The sequence below is a fragment of the Aotus nancymaae genome, unplaced genomic scaffold, assembly GCF_030222135.1.
Source record: "Aotus nancymaae isolate 86718 unplaced genomic scaffold, 86718_ANA_hifiasm-v0.15.2.pri h1tg000003l, whole genome shotgun sequence".
Taxonomy (NCBI): Eukaryota; Metazoa; Chordata; class Mammalia; order Primates; family Aotidae; genus Aotus; species Aotus nancymaae.
In genome coordinates this window covers 1,685,631-1,706,434 of record NW_026988414.1, presented here as the reverse complement: position 1 = coordinate 1,706,434, position 20,804 = coordinate 1,685,631, and the positions used below count along the sequence as shown (strand labels likewise).

At 56.7% G+C, this 20,804-nt stretch overlaps 1 protein-coding gene across 1 annotated transcript in view; it reads left to right on the top strand.

The window, feature by feature from the left end:
- The window catches only part of HMCN2 (hemicentin 2), a 162,606-nt gene that overhangs the window by 68,760 nt on the left and 73,042 nt on the right, over window positions 1-20,804 (top strand). The window contains exons 24-38 of the mRNA XM_064377021.1: window positions 1,354-1,608; window positions 2,523-2,609; window positions 7,175-7,369; window positions 8,544-8,674; window positions 8,984-9,131; window positions 9,544-9,670; window positions 11,072-11,226; window positions 12,558-12,836; window positions 14,629-14,910; window positions 15,609-15,717; window positions 15,949-16,118; window positions 17,876-18,030; window positions 18,467-18,563; window positions 19,103-19,198; window positions 20,099-20,275. Coding sequence (XP_064233091.1) covers window positions 1,354-1,608; window positions 2,523-2,609; window positions 7,175-7,369; window positions 8,544-8,674; window positions 8,984-9,131; window positions 9,544-9,670; window positions 11,072-11,226; window positions 12,558-12,836; window positions 14,629-14,910; window positions 15,609-15,717; window positions 15,949-16,118; window positions 17,876-18,030; window positions 18,467-18,563; window positions 19,103-19,198; window positions 20,099-20,275 — 2,463 coding nt within the window. The remainder of the gene's footprint in view (window positions 1-1,353; window positions 1,609-2,522; window positions 2,610-7,174; window positions 7,370-8,543; window positions 8,675-8,983; window positions 9,132-9,543; window positions 9,671-11,071; window positions 11,227-12,557; window positions 12,837-14,628; window positions 14,911-15,608; window positions 15,718-15,948; window positions 16,119-17,875; window positions 18,031-18,466; window positions 18,564-19,102; window positions 19,199-20,098; window positions 20,276-20,804) is intronic.

The window sequence follows — 20,804 nt, the reverse complement described above, 5'->3', positions numbered from 1 at the left end:
TGCTCCTGGGCAGGGAGCACTCCTGGCACGCAGGCCATGGGCCGGGGGCTGGTCTCTGCCCAAGGGCCAGGTTCCCACGGGTGATATAATCCAGGCTCCTTCTCAGAAGCTGTGAAGGGGGTGGGTGCACCTCAGCTTCCCTCGAGGGGCCAGGGTACTTGTCCCAGCATCCCATGCAGTGCCTGGAGCAGGGTGGCCCCTGGGCTCTGAGAGTTCTCTTGTGCCCACCCAGTCTGGCCCCGCGGTGGCCTGGGCCCTTGGACACTCAGACCCAGGGTTGATGCCAGCACCTCTCCACTGAGGGAGGGGGCGACTCTGGCCAAGTCATATAACCTTTCCGAGCCTCAGCATCCTCCTCTGCAAAATGTGCAGGCGTGGATGGTATCACTTGCCGAGTAGAAAGGACCAAGTGAGAGGAGGATGAGAAAGTGATTTGAAACCACAAACGGAAAAGAACGGGAAACCACAGCTGTGGGAGGGAAGGGTGGGGCAGCATGACATCCAGCCGGGGTGCCTCCAGCCACCGGGCTCTGTGCTGGCCGCTTTAGTGCTGCACCTCATTTCATCCCGCAGGGCGGGAGGGGTTGTGACAAGGGGAAACTGAGGCTTTCGCTGGAGCAGGGTCCTTTGGCTCTAAGGAACTGAAATAGGATTGGAACCATCTCTGTGCATGCTCCCTCCCAACTTTTCTCGGCCATTATGAGTCAGTCCCTCTGCCCTGCCTCAGTTCCCCCATGTGCGCTGAGCTGGATGAATCCCAAATGGCACTTTTTTTTTTTGAGATGGAGCCTCTCTCTGTCGCCCAGGCTGGAGTGCAGTGGCATGATCTCAGCTCACTGCAACCTCCGCCTCCTGGGATCAAACAATTCTTGTGCCTCAGCCTCCAAGTAGCTGGGATTACAGGCGTGCGCCACCACACCCAGCTAATTTTTGTATTTTTAGTAGAGACAGGGTTTTGCCATAGTGGCCAGGCTGGTCTTGTACTCCTGACCTCAGGCGATGTGCCCACCCTGGCCTCCCAAAGTGCTGGGATTACAGGCGTGAGCCACCGCGCCCGGCCCCGAGTGGTGCTTCTTAAATGGAGTCGGCACATTGGCAGGGGCAGAGGGATGTACACGCTCAACCCTGAGGGTCGAATCTTTCATGAGAGTGTGTGTGTTCAGGTGAAAGACCGGAGCTCACTCTCTTTAGGGGAGTCCATGTGGGTGTCCCAATGTCTTTTCCTGCCAGCCTTCGATTGTGCTCCATGACAATTTTGCTGGTTGGTGACATCCGAGATGTGGCTTGGGTCTGGGTTCTGGGACCCTCTCCCCCGGGTCCCCCCGCCTTGATGCCCCTCCTGTGGTCCGTCAGTCCCCCCTCAGGTGCAGCCAGGCCCTCGGGTTCTGAAGGTGCTGGTGGGAGAAGCCCTGGATCTGAACTGTGTGGCTGAGGGCAACCCAGAGCCCCAGCTGAGCTGGTCCAAGGATGGCGTGGCCCTGCGGGGCCGGGGGCCTGAAGGCTCCGTCCACTTCGCAGCCATCGGAACCTCTGATGCTGGGAGGTACCACTGTGAGGCCTCCAACAGCGTCGGGGTGGGTGCCTGGGACGTGGAGCTCAGGGTGCTAGGTGAGTCTCCCTGGCCCCAGAACTCACTTCTCCCCAGCTCTCCCAGTGCAGCCTGGACTTGGGAAGTGCTCGTCTCTGTTCCGGGCTCTGTGCCTGCCTGCTTCCTTCCAGGGACAGATAGAGCCTTGGCCCTCTCTGGGACCTCACAGCTTTGGGCCATCCTGTGTCTTGGAGCCTTTGTCAGCCCGTGGGCACGGACCAGTCTCAGAGCTCCCAGCAGGGGTTCCATGCACTCTTTCCCCTTGGGCGGTGACCTGTGGGCCCTCTCAGGACCTGGGTGGACAGAGGTACCTAGGGCAGGGACCGGGGAGCAGCACTGGACCCAGGGCCATCCGGACAGTCATAGGCTGGCCACCTACACTCTGTGACCCCAGTGTTCTCACCTGCAAAGTGGGTCCAATAGTCTGTGAGGGGTCCGTGAGAGTGTGTGTGAAGCGCCTGCACATAGAAAGTTCTGGATCAGTGGTGCTAGCAGTTTCACTATTAGGAATTTAAAACAAGCTTGGGGCTGAGTGTGGTGGCTCACACCTGTAAACCCAGCACTTTGGGAGGCTGAGGTGGGCGGATCGCTTGAGCCCAGGAGTTTGAGACTAGCCTGGCCAACATAGCAGACCGGTCTCTTAAAAAAAAAAAAAACATTGCAAAGCCACTGCTGTGAGGGACCACACGTGGCCCTTTTGTTTGAGGGCACAGCTCAGCCTCCCCAGCCTGTGGGGCTCAGCCCTGGTGGCTGCACCATGGGGCCTCCCTGCAGGGGTGAGCCAATACCCCTGGCCCTGACTTGCCAGGAGTCTAGGGGCTGGGATTCTGGAAGGGGATGCTTCCCTGTTGGCCCTGGGTTCCTTGGAGGCAGGGGGTGGGGGCGCCAGGCTTTGGGCTCAAGGTATGAGCGTGGTCGTGTTGCTTCCCTCCAGAGCCACCGCACTGGGGGGCTGATGAGACCAGCGGCTTGCTGGAGCGAGTGGCCGGAGAGAATGCCAGCCTGCCGTGCCCTGCCAGAGGTGATGCTGCGTGTAGGGTGGGCCTGGGGAGGTGAGGGATGGGCTGGCCTAGGAAGGAGCCTCCATTCATATTCCAGTGCCCTGGGCTGCCCATGGCAGGCAGAGGCCGTGGGACATGTGCTTCTGGTCAGCACCGTGCCAGGTAGTTCATCCCATTGCCAACCCTGGAGGCTGGGTGTTAGCATTCACTCCTTTTTGTTAGGGGCAGTCCAGGCCCAAGGGGGTTAAGTGACTTGCTGAAGTCACACAGCCAGAGTGCGACTCAGAGTGTGGACAAGTGTGACCCCTGCCCTACCCCCCTGTGCCCATCAGCATCTGGGGGTGGGATTGCCGGGGCCGAGGGCAGCCCAGGGTCCTTGTGGGTTGGGCGTGGTGGTCAGCCCGTCTCTCCCCATGCCCCTGACTTTCCCACAGAGGATGGATTCAGTGGTCCTGACCAAACCAGCTTTTCTGGGCTCGTCTTTGGGGCAGGAGCACAGTGTGGGGCCGAGAGCCACCTTGGGTCAGCTGCCCAGCGCCCAGCCCTGCCCCAGCCACTCCTGGCTGTGCGACTCAGGACAGTGTCCATCTCCTTTCTGAGCCTCACTTTCCCTGTCTACCTCGGGGTTGTACTGGCCTCTCCGCGTGGGGCTGCCGTGAACTCAGCGGGACAGCATGTGTGTAAGGGGCTGGCACCTCTGGAGGGCTCGGGAAATGTGCTGGAGGCCTGGCTTCTGCCTTTGGCGCACCCCCCGGCCCCACCCGGAGATCCCTCCTCAGCCCCTGCCACTGCCTCAGTTGCTTCCCTCGGCTTTGGGCTCCTCCGAAGCTGGGAGCGCCGCCACCTCTCTGTGGGGTTGAGGTTCTCTGGAGGGTGCTTGGTGTCTGGTAGCAAGTGGCGGGTCACAAAAGCCGGGCAGGAGCCTGGGGGGCACCTATAGTCTCGGTCATTCCTCTGTGAGCCGCAGGGTGCCCGGGAAGGCCCCAGAATAGGACCAAGGGAGAGTCAGATAGGAGCAGGGCTGGCACCCACCCAGGCAGGGGGCGGGACCTGGGTGGGAGCTCTGGGAGCCCCTCGGGATGGGAGCCCCCCAGGTCCTGGGCCCTTGACCATGGCGCCACCTTGTGTTGGTCTCTGCTAATAGCAAGCAGCCGTTCTGCGCTTTTGGGAAGTGGGAGATGGTGGAAGGTAGGACCCACCTAGCCCCAGGATTCCTGCCCTGTCTGTGCCCCCTGACCGTCACACGCAGTCCTGGTCAGTCGGGGGCCAGCCCTGAGCCTGTCAGCCTCACCCAAATCCCCTCTGATAGCACTGCCTCTCCCCACCGGGCCTGGCGCCTGGGCTGCCCTGGCCTCCTTCCTGGTCAGGAGGGTCACTGCCTGGTGACAGTGGGGGACCCCATTTCACAGCCCTGTGGCCTTGGGCTGGGAGGGCTCTGAGGGCTACAGGGATGGGACTGAGCCCAGCACCCTCATGGGGACTCCCTGGGCCCTGCAGTGACACCATCTGCCTCTTCCTCGTGGGGTGGGGTGGGTGGGGCGTGAAGGCCCAGAGCCTGGACACCCACTTGGTGGTGTGTGTGGATGTGGGGTGTGGTCTATGTATATGGTGTTTGGTGTATGTTGTATGTGTGGTGTGCACAATGTGTATATGGTGTTATATGGTGTGTGGTGTGTATGTTGTGTGTGTGTGGTGTGTGTATGGTGTTTGGTGTGTATGTTGTGTGTGTTGTGTGTGGTGTGGTGAGTATGTGGTATGCAGTGATTGGTGTGTGGTGTGTGTGTGTAGTGTTTGGTATGTATGTTGTGTGTATTGTGTATGTATGGTGTTTGGTGTGTGTGGTGTGTGATGTGTGGTATGTGGTGTTTGGTGTATATGTTTGTAGTGTATGTTGTTTGATGTGTATGTAGTATGTGTGAATGTGTTGTGTGTGTGTATGGTGTTTGGTGTGTATGTTGTGTGTGTGGTGTGCATGGTGTTTGTGTGTGGTGTGGTGTGTTGTTGTGTGTGGTGTGGTGAGTATGTGGTATGCAGTGATTGGTGTGTGGTGTGTGTGTGTAGTGTTTGGTATGTATGTTGTGTGTATTGTGTATGTATGGTGTTTGGTGTGTGTGGTGTGTGATATGTGGTGTTTGGTGTATATGTTTGTGGTGTATGTTGTTTGATGTGTATGTAGTATGTGTGAATGTGTAGTGTGTGTGTATGGTGTTTGGTGTGTATGTTGTGTGTGTGGTGTGCATGGTGTTTGTGTGTGGTGTGTTGTGTTGTTGTGTGTGGTGTGGTGAGTATGTGGTATGCAGTGATTGGTGTGTGGTGTGTGTGTGTAGTGTTTGGTATGTATGTTGTGTGTATTGTGTATGTATGGTGTTTGGTGTGTGTGGTGTGTGGTATGTGGTGTTTGGTGTATATGTTTGTGGTGTATGTTGTTTGATGTGTATGTAGTATGTGTGAATGTGTAGTGTGTGTCTATGGTGTTTGGTGTGTATGTTGTGTGTGTGGTGTGCATGGTGTTTGTGTGTGGTGTCGGGGTGTGTGTGGTGTGTATGTGGTACATTGTGTTTGGTGTGTGCAGTGTGTGTGTATAGTGTTTAGTATGTATTTGTATGTATTGTGTGTATGGTATTTGGTGTGTGTAGTGTGTGATATGTGGTGTGTGTATGGTGTTTGGTGTATATGTTTGTGCATGGTGCATGCATGTTTGATGTGTATGTGGTATGTGTATATGGTGTGCAGTGTGTGGTGTGTATGTGTGGTGTGTGTGTATGGTGTTTGGTGTGTGATGTGTGGTGTGTGCATAGTTTTTGGTATGTGTAGTGTGTGATGTGCGATGTGTGTATGGTGTTTGGTGGACATGTTTGTGTGTGGTGTGTGCATGTTTGATATGTAGTGTGTGTGTATGATGTGTACTTTGTGGTGAATGTGTGGCGTGTGTGTATGGTGTTTGGTGTGCATGGTGTGGAGCATGTGGTGTGTGGTTGGTGTGTGTGATGTGTGTATGGTGTTTGGCATGTAATATGCGGTGTTTGATGTGTAGTGTGTAGTGTTTGGTGTGTGTTGTGTGTGTGTTGTGTGTGGTGTGTATGTGGTGTGTGGTATGTATTGTGTGTGTAGTGTGTGTGTATGGTGGCATGTGTAGTGTGTGTGTGGTGTGTGCATGGTGTGTGGTGTGTATGTTGTGTGATGTGTGTGTATGGTGGTGTATGGTGTGTATGTGGTGTGTGTAGTGTTTTGTGTGTATGTTTGTGTGTGGTATGTACATGGTGTTCGGTGTGTATTTGTGTGTGTGATGGCTGTAGTATTTAATGTGCATGTTTGTGTGTGGTGTGTGTATGGTGTTTGGTGTGTATGGTATGTGGTGTGTGTTGTGTGTGGTATATGGTGTGTATGTGATGTATAATGTGTGTGTAGATGGTGTGAGTGGTGTGGTGGTGTGTGTAGTATGTGGTGTGTGCATGGTATGTGATGTATATGTTTGGGATTTGTATATGGTGGTGTGTGTAGTGTATAGTGTGTGTGGCGTGTATGTGGTGTGTGTAGTGTTTTGTGTGCATATTTGTGCATGGTGTTTGGTGTGTATGTGTGTGGTGTGTGGTGTTTGGTGTGTATATTTGTATGTGTTGTGTGCTCTGTATGGTGTGTGGTGTGTATGTAGGTGGTGTGTATTGTGTGCTGTGTGTATGGTGTGTGGTGTGTATGTTTGTATGTGGTATGTGGTGTGTGTGACGTGTGCTGTGTGTGTGGTGTGTGTATGGTGTTTGGTGTGCATGTTTGTGGTATGTGGTCTGTGTGCTGTGTGCTGTGGGTGTGGTGTATGGTATGAATGTTGTGTGTGTGGTGTGTGTATGGCGTTTTGTGTGTATGTATGTGGTATGTAGTGTTTTGTGTGTGTGTGGTGTTTGTATATGTATATAGTGTGTGGTTTTTTTGTATGTATGTTGTATGTGTGCTGTGTATGTATGGTGGTGTGTGTAGTGTGATATGTGTGGTATGTGAAGCATTTAGTGTGTATGTTGTGTATGTGGTGTGTGTAGTGTGTGGTATGTAGTGTGTATGTGGCGTGTGGTATGTGTGGTGTTTGGTATGTATGTCATGTGTGGTGTTTGGTATGTATAATGTGTGGTGTGTATGTGCTGTGTGGTATGTGTCATGTTTGGTGTGTATGTTGTGTATGTGGTATGTGCAGTGTGTGGTGTGTGTGGTCTTTGGTATGTATGTCATGTGTGGTGTTTGTGTATAGTGTGTGGTGTGTATGTGCTGTGTGGTGTGTGTCGTGTTTGGTGTATATGTTTGTGTGTGGCGTGTGTATGGTGTTTCGTGTGTGTAGTCGCCAAACTTGCAGATCGGCATGTCACTCCTACCCACCTTCTGCTGCTACCACTGGTCATCAGGATGGGCCGTGTAGATAGGTGCAGGGGCACCCACAGCTCCGAGGGAAATGCTCCTCCCAGCCTCGGGGATGGAGGTGCCTGGAGTCATCCCTGGAGGGCCAGCCCCTTTTGCACAGAGGAGACGTGTGGGAGACAGTGCAGGTGTGGAGGGGTAGGTGTCAGGGTGTATGCACTGATGACTCCGTGCACCTTGCCAGGGACACCCAAGCCACAGGTCACATGGCGGAAGGGCCCGTCCTCAGAGCCCCTGCGTGGCCGGCCAGGTGTGGCAGTGCTGGAGGAGGGGTCTCTGTTCCTGGCCTCCGTCTCACCCATGGACAGTGGAGACTACGAGTGTCAGGCCACCAACGAGGTGGGCTCCTCGTCCAGGAGAGCCAAGCTGGTGGTCTATGGTAAGCAGGGAGCCAGAGCTGGGGGCAGGACAGGAAAGCAGCAGGGACCCAGGGATGGGCCTGTCTTCCTCCCAGGACCGCATCCGCCAGAGGCCCACAGTGATGCCGGGGGGCCACGGGGGGCCCAGGTGTGGCAGTGACAGTTCTCCAGGGCCCAAGACCTCCCTACACGGAGGAATCGGGTTCTGCCATCAGGTGCCAGTGACAGGGAGGGCTTGAGGGGCCTGGGAGCGTGGCAGGTTGCATTGGACACCCCACTTCCCTAGAGACACCCCCACGGAGACAGTATGGGGGAAGCATCTGGAACTCCATCAGTGTCTGAGATCGGTCTAGAGGTGAAAGCATTTTAAAATGACCCCTTGGTTGTGAGGAGTGGTTCACGCCTGTAATCCTAGCACTTTGGGAGGCTGAGGCAGAAGGATTGCTTAAGCCCAGGAGTTTGAGACCAACCTGGGTGACAAAGAGAGACCCTGTCTCTACGGAAAATAAACTTTAAAAATTATTTTTTAAAATGAGCACTGATGGCAGTGCAGAGCCCCAGAGCCCACCTCCAGGTTAAAACTGTAAACACTGGCCTATTCTCACATTCCTGTCCTCAGCAGGGAGAGCACTCCCCCCCACATCCAGGGTGCCATGTGCAGAGGAAGGGGAGCCCCCTTAACAGGGGCAGTGAGGGTAGGCCGGGGAGCGCTCCCCACTGGCAGGATGAACTGGCCTCGCTTGGGCGGTTCTAACAGCTCCTAATGCCACCTGCCACTTCCCCAGGACCAGTTGCCCTGGCTCGCCCTGTAATGACTTGCTTGAGACGTTTGTTTCAAAAGCATAGCCAGGCCTCACCTTCAGAGATTCTGACTCGGGGGGACCCTCCCCAGTGACTGTGACACCAGGTTGGGTGTAGAAGCGGATGGATCTAGGGGGACTCTAGCGCCTTGCAAAGCTGAGTGTCAGAAAGGGTGGCACCTTGGCCTGGGCATGACTGGGGGCGTGTCGGTCCCAGGGCAAGACTGCTGTGGCCATCTGCAGGTCCACAGGGCCCTTTGTGGCTGGGCGGATGGAGATAGGCAGACCTCCTCCGACCCCAGTGACAAAAGGGAGGGAATGGCCCAGGTGAGGTCCCTTCGGCTGTGGCACTAGGGGGCAGGGAAGCAGCTCCTCGACTCTCCTTGCCCCCAAGTGCCCCCCAGCATCCGGGAGGACGGGCGCAAGACCAACGTGTCGGGCATGGCTGGGCAGTCCCTGACGCTGGAGTGTGACGCGAGTGGCTTTCCAGTCCCTGAGGTCGTGTGGCTGAAGGATGGGCAGCTGGTGGGTGTCCCCCGGTGTGGGTGAGCTGTGAGTGGGATTTGGGCTGGGAACAAGCCTTCTGGATGGGCGTTCCTGCATGTGCCAAGGTGGGGCGGGGGGATGTGACTGGTGTCTTTGGGGTGCTCTGGGGTTCAGGGCAGTGGAGGACTGTGGTCACGTGATGAAGCCTGGCAGGGAGCTGCGTGGCAGAGAGCACAGCACCGTTCCGGTCACCGGCCACCTCTCAGGCCTCAGTTTCCTCCTCATTACTGGTGCTGGAGGGGTGGCTGGATCCCTGCTTACTAGTTCCCTCTGGCCTCTCCTGCCCAGATCCCCAAGGTGGGCGGCCACCGCCTCCTGGACGGGGGCCAGTCCCTCCACTTCCCCAGGATCCAGGAGGGCGATTCTGGCCTCTACTCCTGCCAGGCGGAGAACCAGGCTGGGACAGCACAGAGGGACTTCGATCTCCTCGTGCTCAGTGAGTGAGGCCTGGGCCCCGCAGCTTCCACGTGTGCCTGGCCCTAACTCTTGCAGGCCACTGGGGGACAGGGGAGGCTTTGCCTGCTGAGAGCAGGGAGCACAGAGGGGCCCACGACAGACCAACCCCCACCTTCACAGAGCTGTCAGGCTCCAGGGACAGACAGTAGACAGTCAGGTGATTAGCCAAGTCATTACTGTCCCAAGTGCTACCAAACAGTAGTCTGGGTCTGAGGGCTGCAGGGCGAGCCCATCTGGCCAGGGTTCTGGGGGCTTCCCAGGAAGGTTGGGTAGGAGGGGTAGGTACCCAGACGGGGGTGGGAGGGTCTGCACAGACAAAGGCCCTGTGGTAGGTGAGGCTTCAGGCTTCGAACAGTTTCCCACCTCTCACCCTCTCCCCTTCTCACCCTCAGTCCCTCCTTCAGTGCATGGAGCCGGGGCCACCCAGGAGGTGCTGGGGCTGGCTGGTGCAAACGTGGAGCTGCAGTGTTGGACCTCAGGGGTCCCCACGCCCCAGGTGGAGTGGACCAAGGACGGGCAGTGAGTGCCCCCTCCCTGGAGGACGGTGTGGGATGGTGCCCAGACTGGGCCTGGTGGATGTGGGGGTTGGGGGAGGTTGAACTCTTCTGGGGGAGCTGACAGGCATGGCATGTGCCACCCAGGGCCCAGGCTGAGGGCTGTAGGGGCACTTCCAGCCCAGCAGGAAATTAGCCAGGGAGACCCCACTCTTGCCTCAGCAAGGTCTTCTCATCACGTAGCCTTTCCCTTTTTTTTTTTTTTTTTTGGAGACAGTCTTGCTCAGTTGCCCAGACTGGAGTGCAGTGGAACAATCTCAGCTCACTGCAGCCTCAAACTCCTGGGCTTCTTGGGCTCAAGAGATCATCTCACTTCAGCCTCCCAAATAACTGGTACCACAGGTATACCAACCAACAATGGGCTAATTAAAAAAAAAAAGTCTGTACAGACGGGGTCCTGCTTTGTTGCCCAGGCTGGTCTCGAACACCTGGCTTCAAGCAATCCTCCCGCCTTGGCCTCCCAAAGTGCCGAGATTACAGGCATGAGCTACCATGCCCAGCCTCTTTTTTTAAACCCATTTTTTCTCTAAGTAAAATTCACATAACAGGCTGGGTTCGGTGGCTGACACCTGTAATCCCAGCACTTCGGGAGGCCGAGGCGGGCAGATCACCTGAGGTCAGGAGTTATCAGCCTGCCCAACATAGCAAAACTTTGTCTCTACTAAAAATACAAAAAACTTAGCCAGGTGTGGTGGTGTGCGCCTGTAATCCCAGCGGCTTAGGAGGCTGAGAAAAGAGAATCACTTGAACTTGGGAAGCTGAGGTTGCGGTGAGCCAAGATCACACCATTGCACTCCAGCCTGGATGACAGAGCAGACCCGTCTCAAAAAAAAAAAAAAAAATCACATAACATAACAATTATAATTAGCCATTTTAAAGTGCACAGTGCAGTGACGTTTAATCCAGTCACAGGACTGGGCAACTTTCACTTCTGTTTAGTTCCTGACATTCCATCACCCCAAAAGGACACCCTGTGCGCATGAGCAGTCAGCCACTGTCCCCCTCTCCCCAGCCCCTGGCAGCCGCAGTTGGCTTTCCTTCTCCGTGGACTCGCCTGTGCTGGGCATTTCACATCACTGGCATAGTAAAATGTGTGGCCTTTTGTGTCCGGCTTCTCCCGCTCAGCGTGTTTTCCAGGTTCATCCATATTGTGGCGAGTGTTTTCTGGCTGAATAACGTTTGGTGGTGTGGATGGACCACACGTTGTTGATCCGTTCCTCGCTTACTGGGCCCCTGCGTTGCTCCCACCTCGTGGTGCTAATGAATGGCCCAGCCTCCCTTTTCACAAGCCACATACTCCCTGTGTACCGCCTGCCCCGCCAACGCCTCGGCCTTACTGGAGCTTTTCCCTTGCCCGTCCCTCCAGGCCTGTCCTTCCAGGAGGCCCTCACCTGCAGGTCCAGGAGGACGGCCAGGTTCTCAGGATCACCAGCAGTCACTTGGGGGATGAGGGACGATACCAGTGCGCGGCCTTCAGCCCAGCTGGTCAGCAGGCCAAGGACTTCCAGCTCCAAGTTCACGGTGAGCCCCAGCGCCTTCTGGGACCCCGCCACAGGCTACTTGGGAAGCTTCCCACCAGCTGGCTGCTGCCTTGGAGGGAGGGTGAGGGCTGACATGGGGCATGTGGTGAGTGATCCCTGAGTCCAAGAAAGCCAGGGTCAGGGTCAGGGTCAGGGGATAGAGGGTATCTGGCCCAGCATTTTCTAATTCCGTGGTTTGCATCCCAGCCCTAAAAATTTACTACTTTTTTAAAATTTGAGATGGAGTCTCACTCTGCTGCCCAGGCTGGAGTGCAGTGGCACAATCTTGACTCACTGCAACCTCCACCTCCCGGGTTCAAGCAATTCTCCTGCCTCAGCCTCCTGAGTAGCTGGGATTACAGGTACCCTCCACCATACCCAGCTCATTTTTGTATTTTTAGTAGAGATCAGGTTTCACCATGTTGGCCAGGCTGGTCTCGAACTCCTGACCTCAAGCGATCCCCCTGCCTTGGCCTCCCAAAGTGCTGGGATTATAGGCATGAGCCACTGTACCTGGCCCAAATTTACTACTTCTGATACCCCTTGGAATGATGATTTCTTTTACTTTTCTTTAAATGAGTCAGACTTCCTTACCCTGAAACACATCTATTTAAATATCTCTTATTCTTATAAAGGATATTTAATATAAAAACTATAAGCAGGAAACCATTGCTGTTTGGCTAAGGAAGCTGAAAAAGCAAACACACCCCGCAGAGCAATGCTGTAAATCCTCAAGGAGCGGGCTCCGCGGAGGGCACCCAGTCTGCATCTGCACTCTCTGTGCTAAAGAACGGAGAGTAGAAAGTGCTAGAAAGATTAGGGGCATGCATACCAGCACCAAACAGCCTTTCCTCGCTGTAATCAGGATACAAGGAGATTTGGTGGGCGGGGGGCGGAGCCATTCCATTCTGAGACGCGGTTATTTCATGCTGTGCCCATGTGCCCCTAGAAATGACCTGGGTAGCATCGGTGGTTGGTGCCCAGCCCTGTGTGACATCCTAATCTAGTCCAGCTCCTCCTTCACAGACTGGGAGACTGAGGCCCAGAGAGGGGAAGTGACTTACCCCTAGTCTTCCAGTGAGTTAGAGGCAGAGTACGGCCCAGGACCCAAGCCTGTGGGCCTGCCCCCACCTCCTGCACCTTCCACACCATTCTGGCCTCTCCCATGTGTCCCCAGACCCCTGTCCTCCGTGTCCCCCATGCCTTCCCCGCCCCTGCAGTGGAAGCCTGTGGCGTGTCTTGTGGCCTGAGGGCATGAGCTTGCTGCCCTGGGGAAGATGCCAGTGGCCTCAGGGGCTGCCTGTGACCAGCCCCCACCGCCTTCCTTCTAAGCACCCCCCACTATCTGGGGCTCCAATGAGACAGGCGAGGTGGCCGTCATGGAGGGCCACCTGGTGCAGCTCCTGTGCGAGGCCCGAGGAGTGCCCACCCCGAATATCACCTGGTTTAAGGATGGGGCCCTGCTCCCCCCCAGCACCGAGGCCGTCTACACTCGGGGTGGTCGGCAGCTGCAGCTGGAGAGGGCCCAGAGCTCAGATGCCGGCGTCTACACCTGCAAGGCCAGTAATGCTGTGGGGGCCACAGAGAAGGCCACCAGGCTGGATGTTTACGGTGAGCAGCCAGGGGCCACGGCAGCCGGGGTGGGCAGTGGGAGGGACTCAGCCATGGTGGCCTCTGCCTGTCTCCAAAGGAAGGCTAGGTGGCCGCCTGGAGTGGTCAGAAGCGAAAGGATAATGGGACCAAGACATCATCCAGGGAGAAGGTCCTCCCAGCTCATCAACTTCCCTCACATATGTAAGGAAACTGAGGCCAGGGGTGGACGGGCCCGTCTAGGAGGCCATGGCAGAGCCAAGCCTAGCATCCAGGTCTCCTCTTGTGGTGTGGGGCTTCTCACTAAACCATGCCCAGATGCCTGTGACCACCACAAGAATTAAATGCCCTTAGGTAATCACGTGGTTTTTTTTTGAGACGGAGTCTTGCTCTGTCGCCAGGCTGGAGTGCAGTGGCCCGACTTCCGCTCACTGCAACCTCCACCCTCCAGGTTCAAGTGATTCTCCTGCCTCAGCCTCCCAAGTAGCTGGGATTACAGGCATGCATCACCACACCCTGCTAATTTTTGTATTTTTAGTAGAGACGGGGTTTCACCATGTTGGCCAGGCTGGTCTCGATCTCCTGACCTCGTGATCTGCCTGCCTTGGCCTCCCAAAGTTAATCACTTCTATAAGCTAGACTAGAGGGGCACTTTGCAGCATCCGCTCATTTGATCAGCTGTCAAAAGAACTTGGGCTCTCAGGTCCCACTCAGAGATGGTCACAGTGAAGCTCTGGCGCAGAGAGGCTTCCCCGGGATGACGCCACTAGCAGGTGGTGGGACCCGGCCCATATGTGGGGACATCTGACTCCAAATCTCACACTGTGAACCTCAGCGTCAGCTCAGCTCGGAGGGGCTTGGCTCTGGGGATGGACGTTTGAAGGAGAACTCAGAGGCAAGGGTGTTGGTGGCTCTGGAGGGGTCCGAGCAGGGCCTGGTAAAGTATGAGAGGGCAGAGTGCAAGCTGATAGGGGTCAGCCTGCCCCCCTGTGGGGAGTCAGTTCAGAAGCTCTGGCTTCCAAAGATGCAAAGGGCTTGGGTGTTGGAGCCTCAGGGACCCCAGAGGGCAGCTCGGCTGCGTGGGGTCCACTGGCAGCCTCTGAAGATGGCCCTGCTACTAGCTCAGGGACTTTTATTTTGGAACCTGAGGAAATGAAATAGAAAATGTGTGTGTCTGTTTTCATTAAATTCTCAAAGGGTCTTACACCCAAATAAAGTTAAGAAGTATTTCCCAGGCCACAGTTGCCCCTTGTCCCCTGGTAATAGCTTCATCAGCTCAGCAACTTGAGGGGCTCCTTGAGAGTAAGAGAGAAATTTCCCCTCTGGCGTGGCCACTGTGGGCTCTGAGCACAGATAACATCTTGTCCCTTTGGCTGTCGCTGGCTGAGACAGGAGCCCCCCAAGCCAAGCCGTCTGGCTCAGGTCTGCCCCAGTCTTCTGCCTCCTGAGCCCAGGGAGGGAGGGGACTTCCAGGAGCAGAGCTCCATCCCGGCCCTGGGGGTCTCATCTGAGTCCAGCAGATATTGGACCTGCCATGTGTAGACGTTGGAAGCAAGTAGACCAGCCCTGGTTCCACCCATGCTGGGCCTGTGGGGCTGGCAGCGGGGATGGAGAGGCAAGAGTCAGTGCCCTGGCAGGGAAGGGGCGGTACCCAGGGGCTGAGGGGCTGAGAAAGCTTCCCCGGGTCTGAGCAGGGGGTCCAGCCAGTGGAGGTGAGGGAGGAAGTGTTTCACATGGCGTGGGGTCTGTTGGGCTGAGATGAGAGCAGGCTGGAGTCTGTGTGGTCCCCAACAGTCCCCTGCCTCTTTTCCAGTCCCACCTACCATCGAGGGCGCTGACAGAGGACCGTATGTGGTGAAGGCTGTGGCTGGGAGGCCCATGGCCCTGGAGTGCGTGGCCAGAGGCCACCCACCCCCCACCCTCTCCTGGCACCACGAGGGGCTGCCCGTGGCAGAGAGCAGCGAGTTGCGGCTGGAGACGGGTGGCAGTGTGCTGAGACTGGACAGCCTCGGGGAGGCGTCGGCCGGCCTGTATAGCTGCGTGGCCAGCAGCCCTGCCGGGGAGGCCGTGCTGCAGTACTCCGTGGAGGTGCAGGGTGAGCCCGCCCGCCCCGCTCAGAGCTGCCTGTGCTGTGGCCACTGCCTAGGCCTGCTGCATGCTTGTCCCGAGCCAGCTCCTGCAGCGGAGGGAGGGTGGGGAGAAGTAACCAGTGTCCCCGCGTTGCATGACACAGATGTGGACACTGAGGCCTGGGCTGCGGGGCCGGCAGGACAAGGAGTGGGCAGGGCGGAGCCCCAGGATCAAGGGTCCCTGCCCCTGCCCAGGACCCTGGGCTGCGTCACCCAGAATGGAGGACCCCATTCTGCCTTCTGCCAATGGAATGGCCCTTTATGGAGACCTTCCTAAGGCCCACTTGTGGGTGTGGTCCCGGGAGGGCGCTGGGGCCTTCGCCTGCCCTTCCATCCATTGCTGAAGCATCTCAGGTACTAGTGCTGTGCTGGCCCCACGTGGTGCTGGAAGTGAAGCTGGGAACAAGGCCAGCTGGACTCCTGAGCCCTCAGTCTGCCAGGGAGACAGATGTTAAATAATCGGGCCCAAGCCTTCAGAAGCCAGGGTGTCCCCTCACTCTGCCTTGGGGTGGTCCTGGAAGGCCTCCTGGAGGAGGGGCCACTATTAGGGAGACCTGAAGGGTGAGGTGTGGCTGGGCCTTGTTCTGAGGGCACTGGGACTTGGGAGGGTTTGAGGCCAGTGGCTGCTCAGCTCCAAACACCCAGGATTGGGTTCTGCCTGCAGTGCCCCCACAGCTCCTGGTGGCTGAAGGCTTGGGACAGGTGACCGCCATCGTGGGCCAGCCCCTGGAGCTTCCCTGCCAGGCCTCAGGTTCCCCGGTACCCACTATCCAGTGAGTCTGGGGCGATGGAGGCCAGGGCTGGGGTGGGCAGGGAGCATGTGCTTTGGGGTCATGGGGGGAAGTGGACAGGAGAGAGGCTTCCTGTTTCCAGGAGCAGGAAAGAGGCCTGGAGCTGCGGCTGGTGAGAGCAGGTGGGAGGCGCTTCTAGGCTTCCAGCTCGTCCTGCCTGGCTGGGCCTTCCCTGGCCTCAGGTTGGCCCGCCCCCCTCCCTACTCACCTTAGGTGGCTGCAGAATGGCCGCCCAGCCGAGGAGCTGGCCGGGGTGCAGGTGGCCTCGCAGGGCGCCACACTGCGCATTGACCGTGTGGGGCAGGAGCACTCGGGCCTCTTTGCCTGTCAGGCCACCAACGAGGCAGGCACTGCCGGGGCTGAGGTGGACGTGTCTGTGCATGGTGAGTGGGCACCTGCGGTTCTGGGGCTGTGGGCAGCCTGAGATGCTGGAGGTGGGTGGAGGCTTGGAAGGGCATGGTGAGTGGGCACCTGCGACTCTGGGGCTGTGGGCAGCCTGAGATGCCAGGGGTGGGTGGAGGCTTGGAAGGGCATGGTGAGTGGGCACCTGCGGTTCTGGGGCTGTGGGCAGCCTGAGATGCCGGGGGTGGGTGGAGGCTTGGAAGGGCATGGGCTGGTCTTCTCTGGATGGCATTTCTGGGCTGGACTTCCCAGTTCCCCACAGAGACGCAGTGCAGGTGTGAGAGGCCGGTCTGGGCCATGTATCACACTTACCCTGTCCCGTCCAGCCCCTCGGCCTGACTCCTCTCCCCAGCTTCCTCTCTCTCCATCTGTTCTCTTTATGCTAACCACACAGAACTTCACCCAGTTCCTTTAATACATCAACCCTCTTTCTCTCACCTTCCAGTCTGCATACACTGTTCCTTCTACCTGCAACATTCTCCCTCCTCTTTGCCTGCCTACCTCCTCCTTATCTTTCAGGCATATCCTGAAATAATCTTCCTCCAGGAAGCCTTCTTTGATTCTACCATGTTTCTCATCTGCACTGCCCAGCCTCTCAATGCCTTAGCCCTCTACCCACTGCATTGGGATTGCGTATTTGGTTGTCCACCTCCACCGTCAACCTCTGTGAGCTTTGAGAGGGCAGCATGGTAGCTGCCTTTCCCTGCTGTGTCCAGGGGCCCAGTATAGTTCTGAGCACAGAGTAGATGCTCAGCACACATAAGGATGCATGGGTAGGTCAGTGGATGGATAGGTGGATGGGCGGGTGGATGAATGAGTTAACAGATAGAAGTGTGGATGGATGGATGGGTGGGTGGGTGGATGGAAAGGTGGATGGATGGAAGGGTATGTAGATAAAAGGGTGCATGTATGGGAAAATGGATAGATGGGTGGGTGGGTGGATGGATGAAAGGGTGGGTAGATGAATGGGTGGATGGGTGGATGAGTGGATAGATGGGTAGACAGATGAGTGGATGGATGGAAGGTGGGTAGATGGATGAATGGGTGAGTGGGTGGGTGGATGGATGGGTGGGTGGATGAATGGGTGGATGGGTGGATGAGTGGATAGATGGGTAGACGGATGAGTGGATGGATGGAAGGTGGGTAGATGGATGAATGGGTGAGTGGGTGGGTGGATGGATGAATGGGTGGATGGGTGGATGAGTGGATAGATGGGTAGACGGGTGAGTGGATGGATGGAAGGTGGGTAGATGGATGAATGGGTGGGTGGATAGGTGGATGGATGGATGGGTGGATGATGGATGGATAGATGGAAGGGTGAATGGATGGATGAGTGGATGGATGGAAGGTGGGTAGATGAATGAATGGGTGGGCGAGTGCCTGCATGAATGGATTGTTGGTCGGGTAGGTGGATGACTGGCTGTATTGGTAGATGATGGATGAGTGGATGTGTGGATGGACAGACAGGTAGATGGATGAATAAATGCGTGTATAGATGCATAGGTGCATAGATGGATGGGAGAATTTTTAAAGGGAATAACTACTCTGCTGGCTTTAGTCAAGAGCTGTTTCCCTCAAGCCATGTGTCTGGGGTATATGGTGGGCAGAATCTAGATGCCAGCCTTTGGCCAGCCCTTCAAGGCCACCTTCTCACCCCCAGGTATCAAGGGGGTTGCTGAGTGCTCACCGTAGCCCTCCTGATTCTGACCCGGGCTTTTCCTGACTGTTCCCTTCTCAGAGTTCCCATCAGTCAATATAATTGGGGGTGAGAACATCACAGCTCCTTTCCTGCAGCCTGTGACCCTCCAGTGCATAGGGGATGGGGTGCCTACCCCAAGCATCCGTTGGTGGAAGGATGGTGTAGCCCTGGCAGCCTCTGGGGGGAACCTACAGGTACGCGCAGGTGTCCCAGGGCTGGCGAGCCTGCTGGGCACGGGTGGAGGGGCTGCCTGGGGGCCTCTTGAAGACTCTGAGCAGAACCCAGCAACCTGGGAGTAGGACGAGCCCAGAGCCCTCTCAGCCTGAAAGGGCAAGCCTCGGCCTCTTCCTCGTCCTAGGAGCTTCGGTTGTCAGAGGGAGAAAATGTTGGTGGGGACAGGGAACGGTACGCCTGGAGATCTGAGGAATCCCTGGAATCCGAGTGCTTGGCTCATAACTCTAACCCCAGAGCCAAAAGTGTCCCCATGGCTCACTACTCCTGCCCCTGGGCTCAGCAGCGGCCTGGCCACTCGCCATGCCCCGTCGTCACTCTGACTTCCCTTCTGTCCGAGCTCTGTGGTTTCACCACATATACAGCCCCGTGGCACACACTCTGCCCTCTCCCCTCCAGATTGAGAAGGTGGATCTGAGGGATGAGGGCATCTACACTTGTGCCGCTACTAACCTGGCTGGGGAAAGCAAGAGGGAAGTGGCGCTGAAGGTTTTGGGTGAGGATGTGGGTGCCAGCAGGGCCCAGGCTGGGGATGGTGGGTGACCCCTCGAGGGCCCTTGGGGCTGGAGTGTGTGGCTAGGGAGGTGGGGGAGGTTTTTAAATCATAGTGTGTCCTTCACTCCAGGAGAGGTAGAAAGCCCTGAAATGAAAGCATTGGCAAAGCTCTGTGGTCCCTTTTGGCTGCTTTTGATGGGATTTTTGGTAGCAGACCTTGCCCACGTTCATAGTCACCTTTGCTTATTTTGGGGTTTATTTGCAGGGAAACCCCTGTCCTTGTCTCTTCCCTGGCTGTGTTGGCTGTCGGCTGTCCCAGGGTGGGGCTGGGTGCTGGTGCGGTCCTTGTGCGATTGCTGTAAGGATGGCGGCCTGTGGTTCCAGGAGTGGGGTTCCTTAGTCTGAGGACATGAGCGGTTTTAGAGCCCTGGTTGTCTAGGACTTTCTTGGGGGAGCAGGGAGCAGCACTGGGAATGGCTGTGATTCGAGCTGCCTAGAGCTTGCCCCTACCAGGCTGGGCCTCTCCTTGTCTCCCCTTAGTGCCCCCCAACATTGAGCCAGGCCCCATCAACAAGGCAGTGCTGGAAAATGCCTCGGTGACCTTGGAGTGTCTGGCTTCGGGCGTGCCCCCTCCCGGTAAGACCCCTCCTCTTGGCTGAAAGCTACTTCCAGCCCAATTCACCATCTAATGAGGCTGGCCAGTGACCCAGGGACCCTCTGACTGGATGTAATGGCGAGCAATCAGCAGGCCTCCGCCCCCCTCATTTCTCGCATTTTCCTCTCTTGCTCCTCAATGATGTCCTTCACACCGAGGCACTGCCAGGGTCCAGAGCCCGGAGTCTGAAACAGGCCTGCTGGGTATCTACTCACAGTAAACTTCACAGGGCTGTCTGGGCCTGGGGGTGAGGACCAGGACCTCAGAGTCACCATCCGGTCTGTAGGAGGCCCCCGTCTATACCAGCAGTTGAGGAAAGGGCTGGGCGCTTGGGGCTGCGTGTGGGTGTCTGCATAGAGGACTGGGAGAGGCTTACGGTGGCCCAGGAGGAAGGCGCCTCTCCTGCTCCCATCTGAACTAGACCCACCCTGCTTCGCCTGGAGCCTGTGAGCCCTGGGGATATTTGCCCCCTCTCTTGGGGACCCCTGCTGAGTTCCAGGGGGGCAGCCTGGCAGGAGGCAGGAAGCTGCAGATACACGCGGTCCAGCCTAGCTTTGAGGCTGCTGCTTTGGGCTGGTCCGTGTTCTCTAATGTCCCCCAGGTGAGGGGGTCTCCAGGTAGGGGGAGGGCAGGGCTGAGTTGGACTCTCCCTGCTCCTAGCTGCCTCAGCCTCTGCCCATGCGGCTTCTTCTCCACCCTTGGTCTTGTCTTGGGCGACATTGCCCAGTTCCACCCCAGCTCCCGTTCCTGAATGAAGAACTCTGGCCTTCTCCAGGACCTGAAAAAAACGGTGTGGCCACCCTGGAAGGTTCTCTTGGATCCCACCAGCCAGCAGAGTCTGAAGGGCTGACAGCACTCTTCATCTCTCTTCCATTCCACAGATGTCTCCTGGTTCAAGGGCCGCCAACCTGTCTCTTCCAGCATGGGAGTGACAGTATCAGCGGATGGGAGAGTTCTCCGCATTGAGCAAGCCCAGCTTTCTGATGCTGGGAGCTACCGCTGTGTGGCATCCAATGTGGCAGGTAGCACAGAGCTGCAGTATGGCCTGCGGGTCAATGGTGAGCTTCCCTGGGCCTACGAGGGCCTTTGTCTAAAAAGTTGTCTTTTCATCCATTTGTCTATTAGTCTGTCCATCCACCTGTCCACCCACCCAGCCACCCATCCATCCATCCACCTCCCCATCCATCCATCTATCCATCCATTCACCCACCCACTCACCCATCCATCAACTCATCTACCCCTCCGTCCATCCACCTATCTACCCATCCATCCATCCACCCACCCACCCACCCATTTATCCATCCATCCACCCCTCTATCCATCCACCTGTCTACCCATCCATCAATCCATTCATCCATCCATCCACCCACCCCCTCACCCATCCATTTATCCATCCATCCATCCATCCACCCATCCATTATCCATCCATCCACCCCTCCATCCATCCACCTATCTACCCATCCATCAATCCATCCATCCATCCACTCATCCACCCACCCCCTACCCATCCATTTATCCATCCATCACCCATACATTTATCCATCCATCTATCCATCCGTTTATCCCCCCAACCATCTGTTCATTTAT